Source organism: Diadema antillarum, unplaced genomic scaffold (assembly GCF_040938485.1).
Source record: "Diadema antillarum isolate AM-2024a unplaced genomic scaffold, OU_Dant_1.0 scf00000202, whole genome shotgun sequence".
Classification (NCBI taxonomy): domain Eukaryota; kingdom Metazoa; phylum Echinodermata; class Echinoidea; order Diadematoida; family Diadematidae; genus Diadema; species Diadema antillarum.
The window spans coordinates 876353-896674 of NW_027271091.1; the positions used below are offsets into that span (position 1 = coordinate 876353).

General features: G+C 40.8%; 1 protein-coding gene across 1 annotated transcript; it reads left to right on the top strand.

Annotated features, from left to right (window-relative positions):
- Window positions 1-5868: 5868 nt before the first annotated feature.
- LOC139723905 (quinone oxidoreductase-like) lies at window positions 5869-19044 on the top strand (the record flags this gene model as incomplete). The annotated part of the gene is made up of 8 exons (XM_071635109.1): window positions 5869-5964; window positions 6973-7125; window positions 8279-8442; window positions 15595-15646; window positions 15949-16098; window positions 16272-16373; window positions 17262-17357; window positions 18386-19044. Coding segments are annotated over 8 exons (975 nt in total), but the record flags the coding sequence as incomplete, so codon positions are not given.
- Window positions 19045-20322: the final 1278 nt, after the last annotated feature.

The following is a 20322-nucleotide window of genomic DNA, read 5'->3' on the forward strand; positions in this document are numbered from 1 at the left end:
GTGCTAAAATCGGCGAATATGCACAAAGTATGTGCGTAAGATGGTTAAATGTTAACTTTCTATGACATTCTAACATTTCCCCCTTTTTTTCTGTCCTGATGTATCAGTAGGACTAACAAGTTTGGGGGGGGGGGGGATGGGAGGACTTGTTAGGCACCACATTATCACAAAGTAACCTCTTCTTTGGTCTCCATACCCAAACTCAATGGAAGAGCGGCTTGGAGCATGGAGCCAGAGGAATCCTAAGGGGGATATCTCACTGAGCGGCGAATGTTTGCGAACGTAGCGAATTTGGGATTTCACCAGGGTTCCTGAAGGGTTGCAAAAGGTTCGTTAACAGTTGCAAGAAAGTTCGCAAACGGTTTTTATTTTTCGCAAGCAGCTTTCTTGTAAAGAAATTTTGAACATGTTCAAAATTTCTCTGCGAACTTGTATTTTCGCTGACAGTTGCAAACATTCGCAAAGCACTCGTATGAATTCGCAAACGGTCGTAATACGGTGTCGCTAACATTTTTATTTGATTCGTCATTGCTAGCGAACAAGTAACCATATGGTTCTATATCGAAGCTCCTGAAACTGGCAAGGTTCTACTCTAAGAAAGTTCTTGAAGCTCTTGCCATCTTCATCATGTAATTGATGCAAAAGCTTTTCATATTGACCAAAGTCTGTCCTCTGCAACAACCACTCTCTGATCCAAACAGTCTTCCTTTTCTTCTTCCTTTCTTGTTTCCTTCAACTTCTTTCTACGATAGCTGTAGTAGCAGCTAGGCAAAGCAGCTCTTCAAGGATAGCAGCACCTTGAGCCTCTTTCTGGCAGAAATTCACTTCCATATCCTGGAAATCTATCTTGAACGGTGGTCACAAGAGATCTGAATGCAGTGGAAGGTTGTACGTTCGTATTATGGGCCTGTCTATACATAATCGCCTGGTACTTTTGCAGGTCCTAAAACATTCGCAAATTGTCGCAAGGGATTTGCAAACAGTTGCTAATATTTGCAAAACTGTCGCTAACATTTGCTAACAGTCGCTAATAGTCGCCACCTGTGTTTCGCAAACACTTTCGCAAACACTCGCTCAAGTGTTGCTAATTATTGTCGCTAAACATCGCTAAAAGTCGCTAACTGTCGCTAATGGAAGAAGCGAACCTTGATTTTTCGTAAACATTGTTACAAAAGTTGGCGAATCTCAAATTCGCTACGTTCGCAAACGTTTGCCGCTCAGTGAGATACCAGCTAATATTGTACTGCTAATTGAAAGAACCTATACGCATAAATATGCACAAATTGTGAAAAGACTCCATTCCTTCTCTTTAACCTCTTAGTGTTGAGGCAACGGCGCGTGCTGACAGCTAACAGCAAGCGAGCATCAAAAGCGTTTCTGAAGTCCAAATTTCCTAAAGTTGTATCTCTTGCTTCTTTTCCTTCTTATTTTCTCTGAACAGGAGGGGGAGGACGGATACTACAGATGATATCCAGGGAAGTTTTATATAGAAAGATGAAGATAAAACTATTGCTTTTTATGTCATGTTCGACACCATAGCAGTTTTATATGCGCGTGACTGTCAAGACAATTAGTGAAGAAAACAGGACATGAGAGCATAAACCCGTTAAGAATTGTACTTCTCTAAGTGCGAAATGCTGCTAGACACACATAAACATGCAATTGCCCATAATTTAATCGGAAAGATTTAACATTAAGTGCTAGACTTGTGGCAAACAAACCTATTTATGCACAAAATATGCAGGTATACAAGAGGGTTAAATGTTTAATTTTTGTGAGATTCAAGTTTTCCTTTTTTCGGTCAGTAGGGATTAGTAACAAGAATATTTGAAGAAAAGCTGGAAGGATTTGTTCCTTGCCATATTACCACCATCTTCCATAATCCATACAGTATTTTGATATTTCTTCCAAAATACAACTTAAAATTGTTAAAATCAATAGACCAGTTCGTAATTCCACTTTGCGCATGAGCATAAAAGGTCATGTACCAACAGGCATTTTTGGTTTGTAAATTCACTGAGATAAGCATCATTCTGTGATGCGATGATTATTCATGTGATCCTTATATCTAAATGGTGCTTGCCAGCACATCCACCTGACAGCAAGAATGGTATTTCGCAATATGAAAGGAAATGGCTGTTATTGCATTCAATGGAAAACAATGAAATGGATGCCTGCAAAATTAGGCGTTTTCACATCAGCCCGATGTTTCGAAATAGCGCGCTATTTACTGACTTGAGAAATTAACCCGATCACGAAATAGCGCGCTATAATACAATAGCGCGCTAATTGATCGAGAAAATTTATCGAGTCCAACTCGGGAAATTTCCGAAATAACAGGATGATTAATGCGAACTAGCGCGCTATTTGATATTGTTCGGGCTGATGTGAATAGGAAATGAAACACCGCGCTAATTTGCGATCGCGAAAAATATCTCGAGCTTGGATTCTTATCGGGTTGATGTGAAAACGCCTTCTGACTGTTTTCCTAATGTCTTCAAATTTATGATTGTTTCATTCCATACAAACGAGCTCAGTTCCACTAACCGGCTATTCTTAAATGAAATTCAACTGCTGGAATCCAATCTGCATATATTTTTTGTTGCTATGTCGGACAAGCCGGGACAAACTTTCGGGCTGTCGAGAACAACCTTTGTTTAAAAAGTAAAATGGAACAAAGAAGGCAAATTGGAAGAGGAGGTGATGTCATGACCTCGATACTCTGCTGCGTGGGAAGAAGTCTTCGATATATATTCTTCTTTTTACCTTAGAAAAGAGGATAAAATGTGTACCGTGTACATTACATTAGTTTGGACAGTTAGGGGAAACAATACTATATTCCACGTCCTCCGTTGAAGTTCCATACTGCGTTTAATGTCTCACGTGAATTGGTTCCTTTTTTTAATTATGCTAAGTAGAACAGTAACATAGCTAGGAGTTTACCTTTAAGTTGTGGAAAGGAAAAAAATGTGTTGCGAAGTAGGAGAGCTTCCTCTGACAAGCCGACCCCGGGGAGGATATCGTTTTCTTTTGTTTCAGTTTTTTCATTGTGCCGGCTGCTTTCCTTCTTAGTCAATGCAATTCAATTCAACTTTATTTTTCATTTCCATTAAATAAACAGGGAAAATTATACAATGCATTAACAGAACATATTTGTAATTATTTCAAAAACGTAAATTAACAAAATACATGGGGATTGTGATCATGAGTAACAACATAATTGAATTTTAAAGGTATGCAGGCCCTACATAATATGCATAGTACAAGGATGGGAATGAAAATAGACGGTCCCACTAAAAAGCAAAGTTTGTACGGTATGGGACCCTCAGAAAATACACAAGAGAAGGACAATGAGTTAATGAAAATACAAACAGATATGAAACAAAATCAAAGAAACCAATGTCAGACAGTCTCAGTCTCAAACCATGGACCTAATATACAATCCCGTCATGGACTGTTCACCCTCACCGCAGTCTTTCTTTGATGTAATGATCGTCGCCGACACATGATTATGTGCATCTTAATGAGTACATTCAGGTGTCTGGACAATAACGATTGTGTGATCATGTATATATCGTCACTAACAAAAGGATCGTTTCCCTCATTTCAGCCTTGCTTCGCTGATGTGCCTTTTCCAGACGGAAATGTCTTTGAATAAATACAGATGATGAGGAGCAGCAAACCTGAGATCATGACAAATTTTGTGTCAAAAGATGGGTAATTGCTGATTCGCACATTTTTGCACACGCATAAGACCTTGCCTAATGGCAAGATAAACCTGTTCTCAACCATTACCGTCCCTTTTTGCTCTGGAATAAGCTGCGGAAAAGTGAAATATTGAGATCACAAATGATAATCATTCTGCCAAAATGTTAGCTTTTTTTTGAACTGCCTGCTTCTCCCAAGCGAAGTTGTTTGATCAGGTATGATTTACTAACTATATACACCACAACTGCGAATTCAATTTGCGTGATTTTTTGTGAGTTATTTTCTTCTGCGCATGTAGTTTCAGATTTCTCGAATCTCCGTCTTGTTCTTCTCCCGGCATGCCAGCGGTGACGATCATGAGATGAAAGCAGTGAAGCATGCTAATTAAAATGTCTTTGTGGCGCTTTTGAGACGTACAGGTGCATGAATTAATTAACGATACGATGAATGTCCTTGTGTATTAGGTCCATGCTCAAACCAATGTCATATAGTCGACGTGCCTTGCCTCACATAGCAGCAAGCACCGAGATCTTGTACGCATTTGCATAAGATTCATTCTACTTATGAAAGGATTTATTTGACTAGGAATTTTAATGCAGGGGAGGGGAGGAGAGGAGAACAGACAAGGTCCTACCACCAGCAGACAAGGCAGATGTCAAAAGCACCAATTAGAACGGTTTCATCTCTACCGGCTGAGATTGTCTGAACCTATCTCTATATACGTTTCCATTCGTTGATAAAGGCATTAAGGTCGGGTCTAGCAACTCTCCGTATTGTCTGCAATATGCTGCTTTGGACTCTGTATTTACCGCAGGATAGGCCTACTCAAAACAGAAGAAAAAATGAAATAAAATCATGGAAGAAAAAAGGAAAAATTCGATAATTTCATACTTGTTACATAAACGTGGCTAACTACTTGAATGCAATTGTTGGTATTGCTTGTCTTCTTTGTGCCGTGTCTTCTCAGGACCCTGCATGGTGTACTCTAGTGTACCACGGTACGTGTCCAGGGGCGGATCCAGGGAGGACCGCAACCGGCGCACGCCCCCCCCCCCCCTTTATTTTTGTTGAAACAAAAGAAATGAAAAGAAAAAATGGGGGAGGGGTGCGTGCACCCCCCCCCCCCCCTTTAATTTTGTAAACGCGCCCCCTCTTTACGGAATTCCTGGATCCGCTCCTGGTGTCACTATGCACTGTCGCTTGTGTTACACCGTCTGCACACCAGCTAGCAGCCGACACACGAGCATACAAACCACGGTACGGTGATACAAACAGTGAAATAAACACCCTCCATCGCTGTGTCGCGGACTTTCGGGTTAGCGGTGAGTAGCATGTAGGGTGTACCGCTAATATGTTTTCATATTTCCCACCATCTTCTATAAGTCGGTTACAGTTCTATGTAATGCTTTGTACTATGTTCGTGGAGATTGCCTTTTCCCCTCTTTTTTTTTTCGCGTGTCCTGTTATTTTTTCAGAATTATTCAACGAAGAAGTTCCAGTGTTTGTAACCTGAGTTCCTTAGTCCCACTCGTGACAAAAGATTGCATGCCTTCCAAGCCGAGTGACTTCTCTGCTGCTGCGGCTAGGTGTAGTAGTAGTAGTAGTCATACAGCGTACTTACAGCGTCTGGTCGGGCTAGGGGTGGATTGATGGTGGATGAGGTCGACCGAAAGATCGGTCTGTATCTGGTCGTCGGGGATATGTTCCGCAGAGACTGCGTCTGACTTCACAGATTCCCTCCTATGCTATGGGTCTCTGGAGGAGAGCGATAACATCAAAAACATAAAAGACTCCTCCGGACAGACGGATCTTTCTGTCTAGGATAAGGTTGCTTCTCTCTTTCTCTCTGTCTGTCTGTCTGTCTGTCTTTTTTTTTTTTAAGGGGATTTCTATTGTTATAGTACAGACTCTATCCCTATAATAAAGTTGCAATGGTGATGTACAATAGACTAGATTCTACTATCCTACAATTTGATATATTTTGCGAAGTATCATTTTATAGTTGTTTCTCATTACACATCCAGAAAAGAAATACAAAAAAATAAATGAAATTATCTCCCTAATTTGGATAATTTTGTTTTCAGTTTAATCTTCTCTTTTTTTTTCCCCCAGGTTGTTTGTAGTTGACCGATTCAGATTGGAAGGTTGTGAATTGTGATTAACATCATGAGAGCAGTGCGGGTAAGTGAGTATGGTGCACCGGAGGTTATGAAGGTGGAGAATGGCCTGCCAGTACCAGAACCAGCAGAAACCCAGGTACTATTCTGAAATTTCAGCTATTCTGACTATTCTGCAGGAATTTATAGACAATGAACATTGCTGAACATAATTCTTGCATGTCATATGTTCAGTAGTGATTGGCATTGAAGTTTAGACAGATTTTCAAGGAATTAAAGGCGGAAGAATGCTTTGTGGCCACAGTTGTAGAAATAGATGGTGGGTTATTGACCCTGAAGGTCCCAGTATTTGCTAATATTAATCAATCACTAACTCGATCATCATCTCTTTCAATCAATTTACCTTCATGATCCATCTGCCTTTATTATGTTTCCATGATTTTATTTAAATCTGTATGCTTAACCATAGATCTTCATCCCTATGTACATAAAGCAAAAGTACATGACCCTCACACTGGAATAAATGCAAAGTTGCTATGATAAATGCCAGCTTTGAAGTTCTTGATGTGGGAATATTGTTGTACAGTGGACTGCTGTTGCAACGAAGTTATAATGCAGGTCCCAAAATTATTGTCTATATATCTTTGTATTTTCTATTGTTGGGCTATGGCAAATATTCCAATACATGTATCACAAGAAAAAACTGCCAGCCATAAAAACTCCATTATATAATGCTAGTCACCTGTACCTGTTGTTACTATTTTAATCGTTATCATTAAAAATTACTATTGTTGTTGTTGTTAAGATATTATTATTATTATTATTATTATTGTTATTATTATTATCATGATTATTATTTCTATTATTATAATTAGTAGTAGTAGTAGTAGTAGTAGTATTAGTATTATTATTATTGAATAGGAGTAGTAGTAGTATCATTATCATTATCATTATCTTGGTCATTATTATGATTTGATATTGATATTATTACTGCTGTTGCTGTCATAACTGCAGTTCTATTTGCATAATGCATATGATTTTTATTAGCAATAGCTGTGAATATACAGCTGACCAAATAATCATAGGAACTAAAATACCACTTTGATGCAGCAGAGTTCTGTGAAACAACTTCTCATGTTTGTACCAGGTGCTGGTAAGGGTTAGAGCAGCTGGTGTGAACCCAGTGGATACGTACATCAGGAGCGGCAACATGGCGGTACTCCCCCAGCTTCCCTACACTCCGGGGGTAGACGCTGCAGGGATTGTGGAGAAGGTTGGTCCAAAAGTGCAAAAGTTCAAGGTGAGGGCATATCATAGTTATCTAGTCTTATATTGTGTGCACACATTGACGTTCAATCCAAATTTATAATAGAATTATACAGCAGATTTGATATTTGACACCAACTATGTAGAAATTATTGTTTACTGAGAGTGGCATCACTAGGATCAAGGAGATAGCTCCTTGCTAGGATTAACCCGTTGAAGACGAATCCTGAGTATACTTGGGCAAGTGTTTATGGGAAATGTGTGTTGTGCCAAAATCAGCCCGTCCTCCTCCGCATGCTTTCAATATAGTTTGGCATGGTTCCTCTCTGCCAAAGTGAGTGCACGTTAACAGATATCTGTATGTCAGTTAATTATGTAAATCATTATCATTAACGTTTCAAAGTGTGTTGTGAGATGGCATGGGGACGGAATTTTAAGACACAATACAACAGTCTTCCAAGGAGTCCTTGCTTTTCTGGAGAGATGAATTGCAGTTTCATTGTTGGTAGGTTATTTCACTGTTTGACAGGCACTTATTACAGCAAGATGAAGTATTTCTTTGAAACTGTTTACATGCTTATTTTCGGGGTTTCAAATTATGTGCCCTTATTATTGTCGTGAGTATTCTACGTGTGTTAGCTGCGACCAATGTACAGTGCACTCCCGTTACAACGAACACAGTTATAACGAAATTTCGTTAGAACGAAGTAAATCTTCTGGTCCCAAAATTATCACCATTAAAGTCTACGGTACAAAATTCGCTTATAACGAACACGGTTATAGCGAAATTTCCATTATAACGAAGTCATTTCCGAGCGCCACAGACAAAGAAAAACAAAAGAAATGTGCTCCGTTATAACGAAATGCGAATTGCTTTCGAAAATACATAGCGGAACAAGCATATCTGCATGGGTGAACGCTTCACACCGCTGTGTGTTCGCTCCTTGTGTCATGCACAGTTTCTGAGGGGAACTTGCGTTTATTATTGTAATGTTTATCCCGTCACATTTCACATAGCTTTCCAGTGTATGATGAGTATTCAGCAAACAGAATATGATATATATATGTATGTGGTTTCCTTGTTTTCGTTATATATCGTGTTGTTCGGTTATAACGAAAGAAAACTGCCGGTCCCGAGCATTTTGTTATAACGAGAGTGCACTGTATTTCTCTTCCTGTCATACCAGCCAGGAGATAGGGTCTTTGTGTACACTCCATTGGCTGGCACTTATGGAGAATTCACCCTGGCTGAGGAGAGCAAAGTGTTTGACCTTCACTCCAATCTGGACTTCAAGCAGGGGGCCACACTGGCTGTTCCCTACTTCACGGCCTACAGAGCTCTCTTCCAAAGGTAGATGAAAATGTTACGTGCTAAGTTTTGATGGAGTCTGTAACCCTGCGGAAAGAAGGTTTTATCACCTCTGCCAAGGAAGGAGATTATGTTTTCATCGGCATTGGTTTGTTTGTTTGTTTATTTTTTTTTTGTCCGTGTGCAAAATAACTAAAAAAAGTTGTGGCTGGATTTGGATGAAACTTGCAGGAAAAGTTGATAATGGCACAAGGAACAGATGATTTTATATCGTAATTTCGTGAGAGATTACGTCATATATGAGAGATCCCGCTAGTGCGCGCGCCACTCAATTCGTTAGTCGCCGCCATCTTGCTAACACGCGAATTTCTGTGCTCGGAAAATTCGCCGGAATTGCACTTGAATATTCAAGTTTTCGTTCGAGTTGGATCGACGTAATAGCGAAAGTTACCTCTACGGGAGGTTTTGCCAGGTTTTTTCTGGTTTTAACGATCATTCTTCAGCTGAACAGCAACGGAATTTATGTCTTCGACCAACGTTCCAAACGTGGGCGGCGCAGCCGCACCACCGCTGCTGACAGCAGTCGCGTCCCCGGCAGCCACCGGCGGGGGTCGCGGAGACCAGCACGCACAAGAGTGCAAGCAGAAAACTGCGACAGCCAAAGGTAAAACGCCTACTAGAGCCGGCAAGGCAGGTACTAGTAATAGTACTACTACAACAAGCAGTGCTAACCCTAGCGGTAGTACCGGTGCAAACAAAACAGTGAAACCACCTGCCAAACTGGCCTCTAAAGTTTCAACTTTGGAAGATAGACTCGGCAAGCTTGAAGGCCAATTAGCTGTGGTTGTTCAATTTGTGGAGGCACAGTCGGCAAAGCAGACACCAGCCCGTGAAGGCGGTGGCAATGGAAAGAGTATCAGGACTCGTTCTGAATACTCCCCTTCAGACTCGGCAGATACTGACTGCCATTATGATGATGAATATGCGGCACCATTTCTGGGCCGAGATATGGATGAAAACTCTGTGATTATCCAACCAGGTCAAGGGGATAGTCGTGATGACAAATTTGATATTGAAGAAGGCGAAGTTCCCCCTTCTGTAGTGGAGAAAGTGCCAAACATTGCAGCCAAATTTGCTGTGGCTGAGGAAGTTGGTCCCCCCATTGACCCAGAAATTGCTAAGTCTACAGCCTACCTTCTGACCCACCAGCTCGAGCCCAAAGTGGTAGATGAAACGATCACTAAATACCCCATTCCCAGCAACTGTGAGCTGGTGGATGTGCCGAAAGTCAACCAAAGAATCTGGAATGGGCTACCTGCCTTTTCAAAGACACGAGACCTCAAATTTCAGAGACTCCAAAAGAATCTCACGAGAGGCATCAATGCCTACATACATACAGTGTCGGCACAGGATATCACTGAACAGCAACAAGATGCACTAGCACTTCTGTGCAGTGCGAATTTCGAGCTAAATTCCTTGCGTAAGGAATTCATGAAACCAGACATTGGTTATCAATTCCAGCATCTCTGCAAGCCCTCTACCCCGGTCTCCAAATTCCTTTTTGGTGACGACCTGGGAAGGCAAATGAAAGACATAAGAGATGAACAAAAAGCAACTGAGGGTGTCCTCAGGAGTGAGCATAGCAGACAATACAAAAAGCAGCGTTTCAGCCCATATGACTATGGCAGGAGTGCATATGGCAAGGGCAGGAGCAAGATTACATCAGGAAGCTCAAATTTGCCCCAACAGTACCGCGACGCGGGCTGGACTACTTCTCGTGCAAGTACAAGTGATGTCACTAGGCCTACAGGTGCAAAAGGACCGTGGACTGGAGCTACCAGCCATGCTTTTTTAGGCCAGCGCCCCAAGGGGAGGGGGAAGCCGTCGGCTCCCCACACCTTCACACATCCCAGCCAGCACCAACCGCACTGCGGCAGCAAGCAGGGCTCAGGGATGAAGAGAGCACGATAACCTCCAGTTCAACTGACGAGGTAAACATGACATCTGATTCTAGTGATTATGCAAAGCTATGTCATAATAATGTAGAACCTATGGTAGGAGGTCGACTGAAGCAATTCCTCCCAAAGTGGCGCAAAATTACTTCAGACCCACATGTGCTAAATGCTGTAAGTGGCTACAGGCTTGAATTCAGTAAAGAGATGGGTGCACCATCTAGAACTAAACCCCCTTACCTTTTTCGGTGTAATAAAGCCGAAGAGGCTGATATTGATCTTGAAATTTCTAAACTCCATGACAAGGGAGTAATCGAACCGTGCCAGATGGAAACTGGAGAATTCGTGTCTAATATTTTTACACGGCCTAAAAAAGACGGGGGTACACGCGTTATCCTAGACCTGTCTGATCTCAACAAATATCTCCAGTACCAGCATTTTAAGATGGAAAATATCCATACTGCTATTGAACTCATTTCAGAAAATAGCTTCTTAGCTTCAGTCGACCTTCGGGACGCGTACTATACAGTACCTGTGCACCCAACACACAGGAAGTTCTTAAAGTTCTCCTGGAAAAATCAACTTTGGCAATTCAAAGTACTGCCTAATGGCCTGAGCACGGCGCCAAGGTTATTCACTAAACTACTGAAACCTGTATTTACATTACTGAGAGAGCAAGGGCATGTAGTAATTGGATACCTTGACGATGTACTCATTATTGGAGAAAGTGAGAATCAAACATTGCAAACGGTTTTTGAAACCACTAGCATCCTCGCACAACTTGGGTTCTTGGTACACCCAGAAAAATCAGTACTATGCCCCACTCAAGAAATACAATTTCTTGGTTTCATTCTCAATACTCGGGCCATGACAATTCGACTGCCTGATAACAAATCAGAGGAAATACAGTCCTTGTGCAATGAACTTATGCAAATGGCAAACCCCAGTATCAGGCAGGTGGCTAGAATTATCGGGAAAATGGTAGCATCATTTCCCGCAGTCCAGTATGGACAGCTCTATTACAGGGCTTTAGAAAGGGACAAAATCAAAGCACTCAAAATGAATAAGGGGCATTTTGACAGAAAAATGAGCCTATCTTTGGAAGCAAAACAAGAGCTGCAATGGTGGACAGACAATGTGCAGTCTACTTTCTCACCCTTACGACACCCTAAACCTATGCTCGAATTGTGCACGGATGCCAGTGGCAAAGGGTGGGGGGCATCTGATCATACCACCCATACAGGGGGTAGATGGAATGAAGACGAGCTGCAAAAAGCCAGGGAGAATAAGATTAATTATCTGGAGACCCTGGCTGCTGGCATGGGACTCAAGTCCTTCTGTTCTAATTCACAAAACATTCATGTTTTGTTACGGCTAGATAACAGTACTGCTGTTGCGTACATTAACAACATGGGAGGCATTAAATCCCTTGACTGTGATCGGGCAGCCCGAGAGATTTGGCAGTGGTGCGAAACTCGTAAAATTTGGGTCACTGCAGCACACTTGCCAGGAAAGCTGAATGTGGAGGCAGACCGCATGTCTAGAATTTTCAATGACCGCACAGAATGGATGCTTGACCGCACAGTTTTCCAAGAAATAACTTCACGTTTTGGGACACCAGAAATAGACCTATTTGCCTCCAGACTTAACAAGCAGGTAGAGAACTATGTCACATGGTTGCCCGACCCACATGCCAAGGCTGTTGATGCCTTTACTCTCGATTGGGGAAAGTGGTACTTTTACGCATTTCCTCCTTTCTGCTTAGTTGCTAAGTGCATTCAAAAAATCAAATCTGATAATGCAACTGGGATACTAGTAGTCCCAAAATGGCCAAGCCAGCCATGGTTTCCTCTCCTAAACAGGATGATGAATGAGGAACCACTTGTTATTCATAGGAGTGAATCCTTACTAACATTGCCAGTTTCTAACACTCCTCACCCACTAAACACTCAGATTGATCTTCTTGCTTGCAGGTTCTGTGCAAGCCCTTCAGAGATGCGGGATTGAATGCACGTATAACTGCTGTAATGGCCTCCTCTTGGAGAAAAGGGACTAAAAAACAGTATGCAGTGTACATAAACAAATGGAAAGCATTTTGTGACAAAAAATGCAGCAACTACTTGTACTCGGATGTTCAAGCTATCCTGGAATTCCTGAGTGACATTTTCTTCGATAAAGGGGCAGGTTACAGTGTCATAAACTTAGCACGGAGTGCTCTATCTTCATTTGTGATTCTTCGAGATACTATGTTTACAGTTGGAAACCATCCCTTTATCCAGAGGTTTATGAAGGGAGTCTTTCAGCTACGCCCACCCAAGCCTAGATACATGGAAATGTGGGACGTTAACCTTGTTTTCAATTTTCTTCGTTCTTGGTCCCCAGCGCACATTTTGGACCTGAAAAAATTGACGCTTAAATTGTGTGTGATTATTGCATTAATCTCAGCACAAAGGATTCAATCATTACACTATCTAAGCTTGGATGGTATGGTGTTAAGAGATAATGCAGTCACCTTTCACCTTCATGATCTCCTAAAACAGAGCAAGCCTGGAAATTACTCACACAGTGTCAAGCTCCAGGCATACCCGCCAGACAGGAGACTTTGTGTAGTCAGGTACTTGCAGGAATACATCAGCAGGACCCGCAGAATCAGAGCTAGTGAACGGTACCTTTTTGTTAGCTACAAGAAACCGTATCACAGGGTATCATCTCAAACAATCGCTCGCTGGATTAAGGAGGTTTTGGAGGCTGCGGGTATTGATACAGAGATCTACAAGGCGCACTCTACTCGGGCAGCGTCTACCTCCGCAGCCAATAAGGGAAATTTCCCAGTATCTAAAATACTTGCGCAAGCCGGTTGGGCCAACGAAAGAACCTTTCGCAAGTACTACAACAAGCCCTGTCCTGCTGAGAAAACCTTTGTAGAAACAATTATCAAAAAATAGACTGTGAAGCCCTAAGATTTGGGCAGACATGTCTTGAACTGCCTGAACTTGTGAACTCTTGGAGACACAATATCTCTGCAGCATTCAACCTGAATGAGATTTGCAATGGAACCTCTTGTAAGGTATGCTTCCTACCCCTTTTCGGGGGGGTTGCCTCGAGAATGTAACCACTGGCTTTGAAATCTCATATATGACGTAATCTCTCACGAAATTACGATATAAAATGGAAGATTAAACGAGAACTTACCGTTTGAAGTTTAATATTAATTTTATGAGTAATTGGAGGGTGAGATTACGTCCCACCTCACCCTCCCCCAAATTTCAAACGGTAACTTAATCTCTCGTTATCTTCCTACATCAGTGGTCACATTCTTGCTTCTAATATTGAGTGGCGCGCGCACTAGCGGGATCTCTCATATATGACGTAATCTCACCCTCCAATTACTCATAAAATTAATATTAAACTTCAAACGGTAAGTTCTCGTTTAATCTTCCATTAAATTTTGGTAGTGATCCAAGATTTTTTTTTATGGATTTTGGAAGGACTTTTTTATCTTCTTCCAGATAGGGTCAATGAACTTGGGAGTTCAAGCTGCCCGTATTTGAGGTTTGCATACATGTTCTTTGCGCGGGCTCTGCTTTGGTGAGGGGCTGCGCAGGTGGAAGCTGATGACGTAAACAAAAAGTTTCTTTACTGGGAAATTGGGCGATTTTCAGCATGCGTGTACGGGTGGAAATTAGCTGCTTGGCGGAGGCCTGCGCTCTCAGAGTGCTCTTCTAGTGTGCTAATTTTTTTTTTTTTTTGTATGTGAATTCAGTTGAACAGGTAGTAGCAGATCACCAAAAATAATGTTATCATGAGTTATTTGATATAATGTGAGAAATCTTTCGATCATGTTAGGGTATGTAACACAGCATGCTATGGACATTGTAAAATTACTATTTGATATCACTTCAATTTCACACTACTTGTTTAATATTCCTCTTTTGTGTCATGTCCAATGAATTATACTTTCCTGATAAAAAGAGAAAACAGAGATGCTACCTCGTTATAACTGGTACCTTAAAAGCATACTAAGAAAGAGACCAGCTAAATGTGACCCGCTACAACAAAAAGGTCCTAAAGTCGCGCACGGTCGAAGCCGTGAAAATCGAGTTTGAAGTCAGAGCATTAAAATTGGTCAAAACTTACGATTTTCTGATTTTGACATATTATTGGAGTCTGACATGTCTTCTATCATCTGTCAAAATTTTGAAGCAAAATGATGAAAGGAAAGACCAAAAAATAGCGTTTTTCTGGGCCATGTTTTTGGCGTTTCAACCAAGCAGAAACCGGTTCGAAAATTTGGATTGAGCGCCACAGATAGGCTCCGCCCCTAACAACGACCGGAGTGATCTCATTGGTCAGTTTGCTGCTTGCCGCTAACCGAAGCGTGAAGCTCGCACACTGCCAAGTCGACTGGTGCGTGCGGGCGGGGTGCGCTATGCCCAGCCGCTTCTCCTGGCATTCTGGTCACTGATTGGTCGGTGAGGAGACCGCCGACGCTGTGCTTGAATGAGCATTTCGGGGGTTGCTAGGGTTTACCTTCTATTGTCCGGAGGTGAAAACTGACTTGCATGTCCCTTGATCGCGATTGTGTCGCAAGGAAAACTTTTAGGGCGCCTTTCTCGAAACAGTGATTTCCCATACGTCTCAACATGCTCTCTTTTAAACATCGATATCTCCGCAGCCGATTATTTTTCATAAGATGTGTTATATATCAATTTAAAGCAGAAAGATTAGGAAATTTTTGTCATGCAATTTTCAAATAATCGACCTCACCCGACTTTAGGATCATTTTGTTGTAGCGGGTCACAAATACAGTGAAGGAAAATTGAAACAGCTTAATTCACCTCATTAAAATGGTATGGATACAATTATGTTTTCCTGTATTCATTGGTTGCTCTATCAAAGTAGATTCCCCAATGGTTTTGATCTTTTACTTTTTCTCTTCCATTTTTACATGAATTGCAGGATGGATGAAAGTAAAAAAACTTGACATTTACAGTATTTTTACATCAGAGTAGATGAAATATACTGCTTGCTCATCATGGCTCAGCTCTATGCCAGTGAATATCATTCAATACAGCTTTTGATTGTACAGGATATGCCATTTGAATTAAATGTAACTAGTACTTGAGTCAAGATGCTGTGACAAAAAAAAAAGAATAATTTAACATAGCACAAACTGAGAAGCATAGATAAGTAGCTAGACATTGCCTACTACTAGTATTTGTTATTTCTATTTGTTCAACAGGGCACATGCATTGCCAGGACAAACGGTATTGATCCATGGTGCCAGTGGATCTGTAAGTACTATGTTGACGATGCTTGAATGTGATTATCGCAAGACCATTCCATTGTTAATTATACAGGTTGAATTTGGCTAATTACTGAAACCAGAGATTACCTGTAGTACACAATTATCTGATGAGCTTGATGAGTTAGGTGTTTTATCAACAGTGTGCATTTGCAATTTTGATACCAAGTTAATGGAAGTTATATGTCCAAGACCTGACATGACAGATCATTACAAATGTTCTGGGATTCATAAATCTGAATGAATGCATTTTAAAAAAATTTCTTTGACAATTATCTTTGTATTATACAGGTTGGAATAGCTGCTCTCCAGTTTTGTCGTCAGCGTGGTATCCATGTCTTTGGCACGGCTGGCTCAGCAGAGGGACTGGAGCTGATCAAACGTGAGGGCGCTCACCAGGCATTTAATCACAGAGAAGAGGGTTATGTGGACAAGATTATGGTAAGTTGTGATTTTTAGGAAAAAGGAGTCTAGACTTCTCACAAGTTTTAATCACAATCTCGGCCAAATTGAATTTGCTATGAATGCCAAGGTGTTCACTATAGAACAAACAAATAAACACTTCTTTTGATGTGTTATTTGATATGTGTTCCATTGGCTTTCCATACTACCAGGCTGCCACCAACGGACGAGGGGTGGATGTGATAGTGGAGATGCTTGCTAACGTCAACCTACAGAAAGATCTTGACATGCTGAGCCCAGGAGGCACAGTGGCGGTAAGATAAGCCCGAGTTTTCAGATCAGATGAAGGGAAAAATAGAAACTTTGGTAAATACGGTGATTGCAGAATTTGGGAAAAGTGAGCATGAGTGAGATTTCTGTTTGGCTTGATAGAATGGATTGCCATCCAAGAAGAATAGATGGATCTTGATTATCGTGATGTCTATCTCACAATTGAAAGGGCAACATCATTTTTAGAGAATGGATGAGAAGAAAGAATGGCAAGTAAACTTAATTCTGCTTTCCAGTGAGAATCACAACTCTTCCATGACCATAAAAAGGGATGTACCTCTGCTGTCTATAGTTACGTAATGACGTAATTATTGTAATGCACTATTCTGATTAATGTTCATGTGTGGTCTGGTGTGGGCAATACATCATAATGGATCTGACCTCTCTTATCCAACCATGTTGGGACTGGCGCTCATCCGAATACGCGATATGGCCAAATGTGGGAGAAACATTGTTCATGTGCATGTACTTGTAACTACCGACCCAGTGGTAGCAAGGTAGGTAAGGTACACCTTACCGGTTGTGTAATCAATGCTAACCTACTTCAGATTATAGTTTATTTTATCAGAAATTGAAAAATTTTCTTGTAAAATTCATAACATGTTTCTGTTTGGAATATTATAGGTAGATCGTATGAGTTCTGTAGGAGTTTGAAATCACTTTTTTTGTCTTCTTCACTGTGCAAACACGTCCGCGTGATAGAGAAGTCCGCATTAGGGATGGCCTGATAATCGTGGTCGTACTGTATGGAGATAGTGTCCGTGCTTGTTGTCGTGGTAAAAGTTCTCCTATACATTTATAGTGAATATGTTGATATGTCAAACACTTTGACGGAATCTTTCTATTCACTGCCTCTCTTCTGCTCATTGTAGGTGGTTGGTAGTCTTGGAAACATCGAGATAAGTCCACGAGCAACAATGGCTAAGGAAACCTCAGTTGTCGGGGTGATGCCCTCCCATTCAACCAAAGTATCAAATTCAAATATGTATTAACCTTCTAGCACGAGTGCAAGATAGCACTGTCCAGTGTAGTTCTAGCTATTTTGCCAATATTTTGATATCAAACAAGGATGAGTGATTCATTCATCATATCTCTAATGATATTGAAAAGCTTACTGATAAAGAGAACATTTTCATTGTAAACTGTAAGTGTAAATGAATGAAATCTTTTAGAGGGGTTAGTATAAAGATAAAACACCAAAGGTTCTTCCAGTTTGTTGTATATGAAAGTTTGATATCAAAGGCATTTGCTAATAGTAATAGAAATATACACTTGTGATATGCGAGCTTAAATTCATATAATTTGTGATCCTGTTTAAGTGATCTGTGAGAGTTCCTCACAAAGTGATAAAGCCATAGTATCATTGTGACTATGGGGCCTGGAAGGTCAGCCTAACATTAGCCTCTCTTCAATAATTTCTGACATTTCCCTGATGCTTTAGAAAACATATCTGCACTAAGAAACCAATGCACATGAGTACTCCCCTTGTAGTAAAGGAGGGCGCATTTGGTTGAGATTACACCATTATATCACATTTTGGCACACCAGGTACAGACTTGTGGAATGGAAGAAAGTGTGTCAAATGAAATCTAGGGCCCATTAATTGCAATGATATTCAGGCTTCAAATATCTAGTTATTATTTGCTCACATTTCTTGAGAAATGCAAGTAGATGTATATAACTCATGGGGTGTTGGATTTCAAGGAGTACCTTAAATGCTCATCAAGTTTACCTTGCATCGTAAAAATTGTGAAAATCATGAAAAGAGAAATTTTACATTTTCTTTGTGGTTGTATTTCATACTAGTGAGAGGTACAATTTGGACAAAATAGTTTGTTTTATTTTCAGCAGTGTATGGTGAGAGAAAAATAGATTTAAGCAAAGCATTGTCAGAAGAGTAACCCATAATATACCAATCTCTTATTAAATGATTCTTGTTAAATGTGTTGCATGGTGAAGGATGCTTTTGTATTTATTATGTTATTTTGTCTTGAAGGCTGAAAGGGAAGCTCAGGTTGCTGCAGTCAAGGCTGGGGTAGAAGGCGGTTGGATCAAGCCGGTCGTCTACCGCGAGTATCCACTGGAAGAGGCTCCTGCTGCCCACCGCGAGGTCATCGAGACCAAGTCTACGCGTGGTAGGATCGTCCTGGTCTTATGAAAGTGGTTGCCTCCCTTTGTGTCTTAAAACTTCTGAATGGTGATTTTGTGAATGCCGGTGACATTTTCGGTCAAAAGCCAGTCTCTGGCATTATCTGCTTGTAATTGATAATTTGCAGTTTGTAATCCATCATTATCTTAACGGATCGTATGTTTTCTTATATTTACCCCATATATGTTTTCACATCAGAGTATAGTGGCTTTACATACTGCCAGGTACATGCTCTCTGTATCACTCAGTGCTTGTTTTGTGTAAAGTGATTGCTGAAAAGCAGTGGCCATCAGCACTGCACCCACATCCATTTCTGCTGTACTTAAAAAGGAAAATAGACATAACAGGTTCTAACACCAAGGTTTTTATGCCTCCGCCAAGAAGTGTCGCTGGAGGCATTATGTTTTCGTGTTGTCTGTTCGTCCGTCCTTTCGTCTGTCTGTCCATCCGTCTGTCCGTCCGTCCGTCCATAATCAATTTTGTGGACAGCGTAACTACAAAACCGTTTGAGGTATCCTAATGAAACTTGGCACGTATATGTATGAGTGGGTGAAGTTGTGCCTATCAACTTTTAAGTGCACATGCTCAAGGTCAAAGGTCAAGGTCAAATGCTCAGAATTTCACTATTTCCCCCATATCTATGCGATGCCTGAAGGTATTTTTTTGAAACTTAGTGTATACATGTACTACCAAATAAAGATTCTCCAGAGAGAGTTTTGGGTCATGAGGTCAAAGGTCAAGTGAAAATGTAAAAAATTCTCTTTTTTCTCCATATCTTGTAAATGGTTCAAGTTGTCTTCATGAAACTTAGTACATATGCATGTACTGACTGGTAGTGATTATCTAGGGAATTTGGGGGTCAGGTTGTGGGTCAAAGGTCAAGGTCAACTCCTCAAAATTCCCTTTTCCCTCATATTTATGCAATACCTTCAAGATTTTTCTTGAAACTTAATATACAAGTGTATACATGTTTTACCAAATGGAGGTTCTCTGGGGAAGTTTCTGGTCAAGTGAGAGTGCTAAATTTTACTTCTTCCTCCATATCACGAAAGTATTTCAAGGTATCATCATGAAACTTATTTATGCATGTTCTACCTGACAGTGATTCTCTTGGGAATTTCAGGGTCATAGGGTCAAAGGTCAAGGGTCAAAGGCTAGGTTAAGATACTAAAAACTTACCATCTATTACTGAAATTGCACTTTTTCTCCATACCTTGAAAATTACTCAATGCATAAACTTATAAAAGGGACAAAAGCCAAGTAAAAATCCTCAAATCCCAAAATACCTGCACTCTTAGACAATATAGCCATTCATCCACTTAAACCAAGTTCAAGGAAAGTGAACATTCACATTTGTGGTAAACCTTTCATTTTGTACTTTGCCAACTATATGAAACTGTCATCACACGTTGTCAAGACATTGCACTATAGACCTATTGGAAGAACCATGCATTATGGCGGAGGCATACCTGTCGCCATAGCGACATTTCTAGTTTGTTTTGTTGTTTGTTTGTTTTTTTCTGGTGGCCCATTTGGGCCAATAAAACCATCAAATTTTATGTGTTGGTGGCCTGAAAAAGAGGTTTTGTGGCACTGAATAAAAGGGAGCATAGCAATCTTTTTTTAATCTTAGTTGCCCAATCGGGCCACCAAAAGATATGCTTTTTGAAAGTTCGATGGCACATCATCAATTTTTGGTGACCAAGGGCAACCAGCCACTGCCATTGTTGAGCCCTAGGTATAACATAATACTTTCCATGTCTAGATTAAAAGCTTTTTTTTGC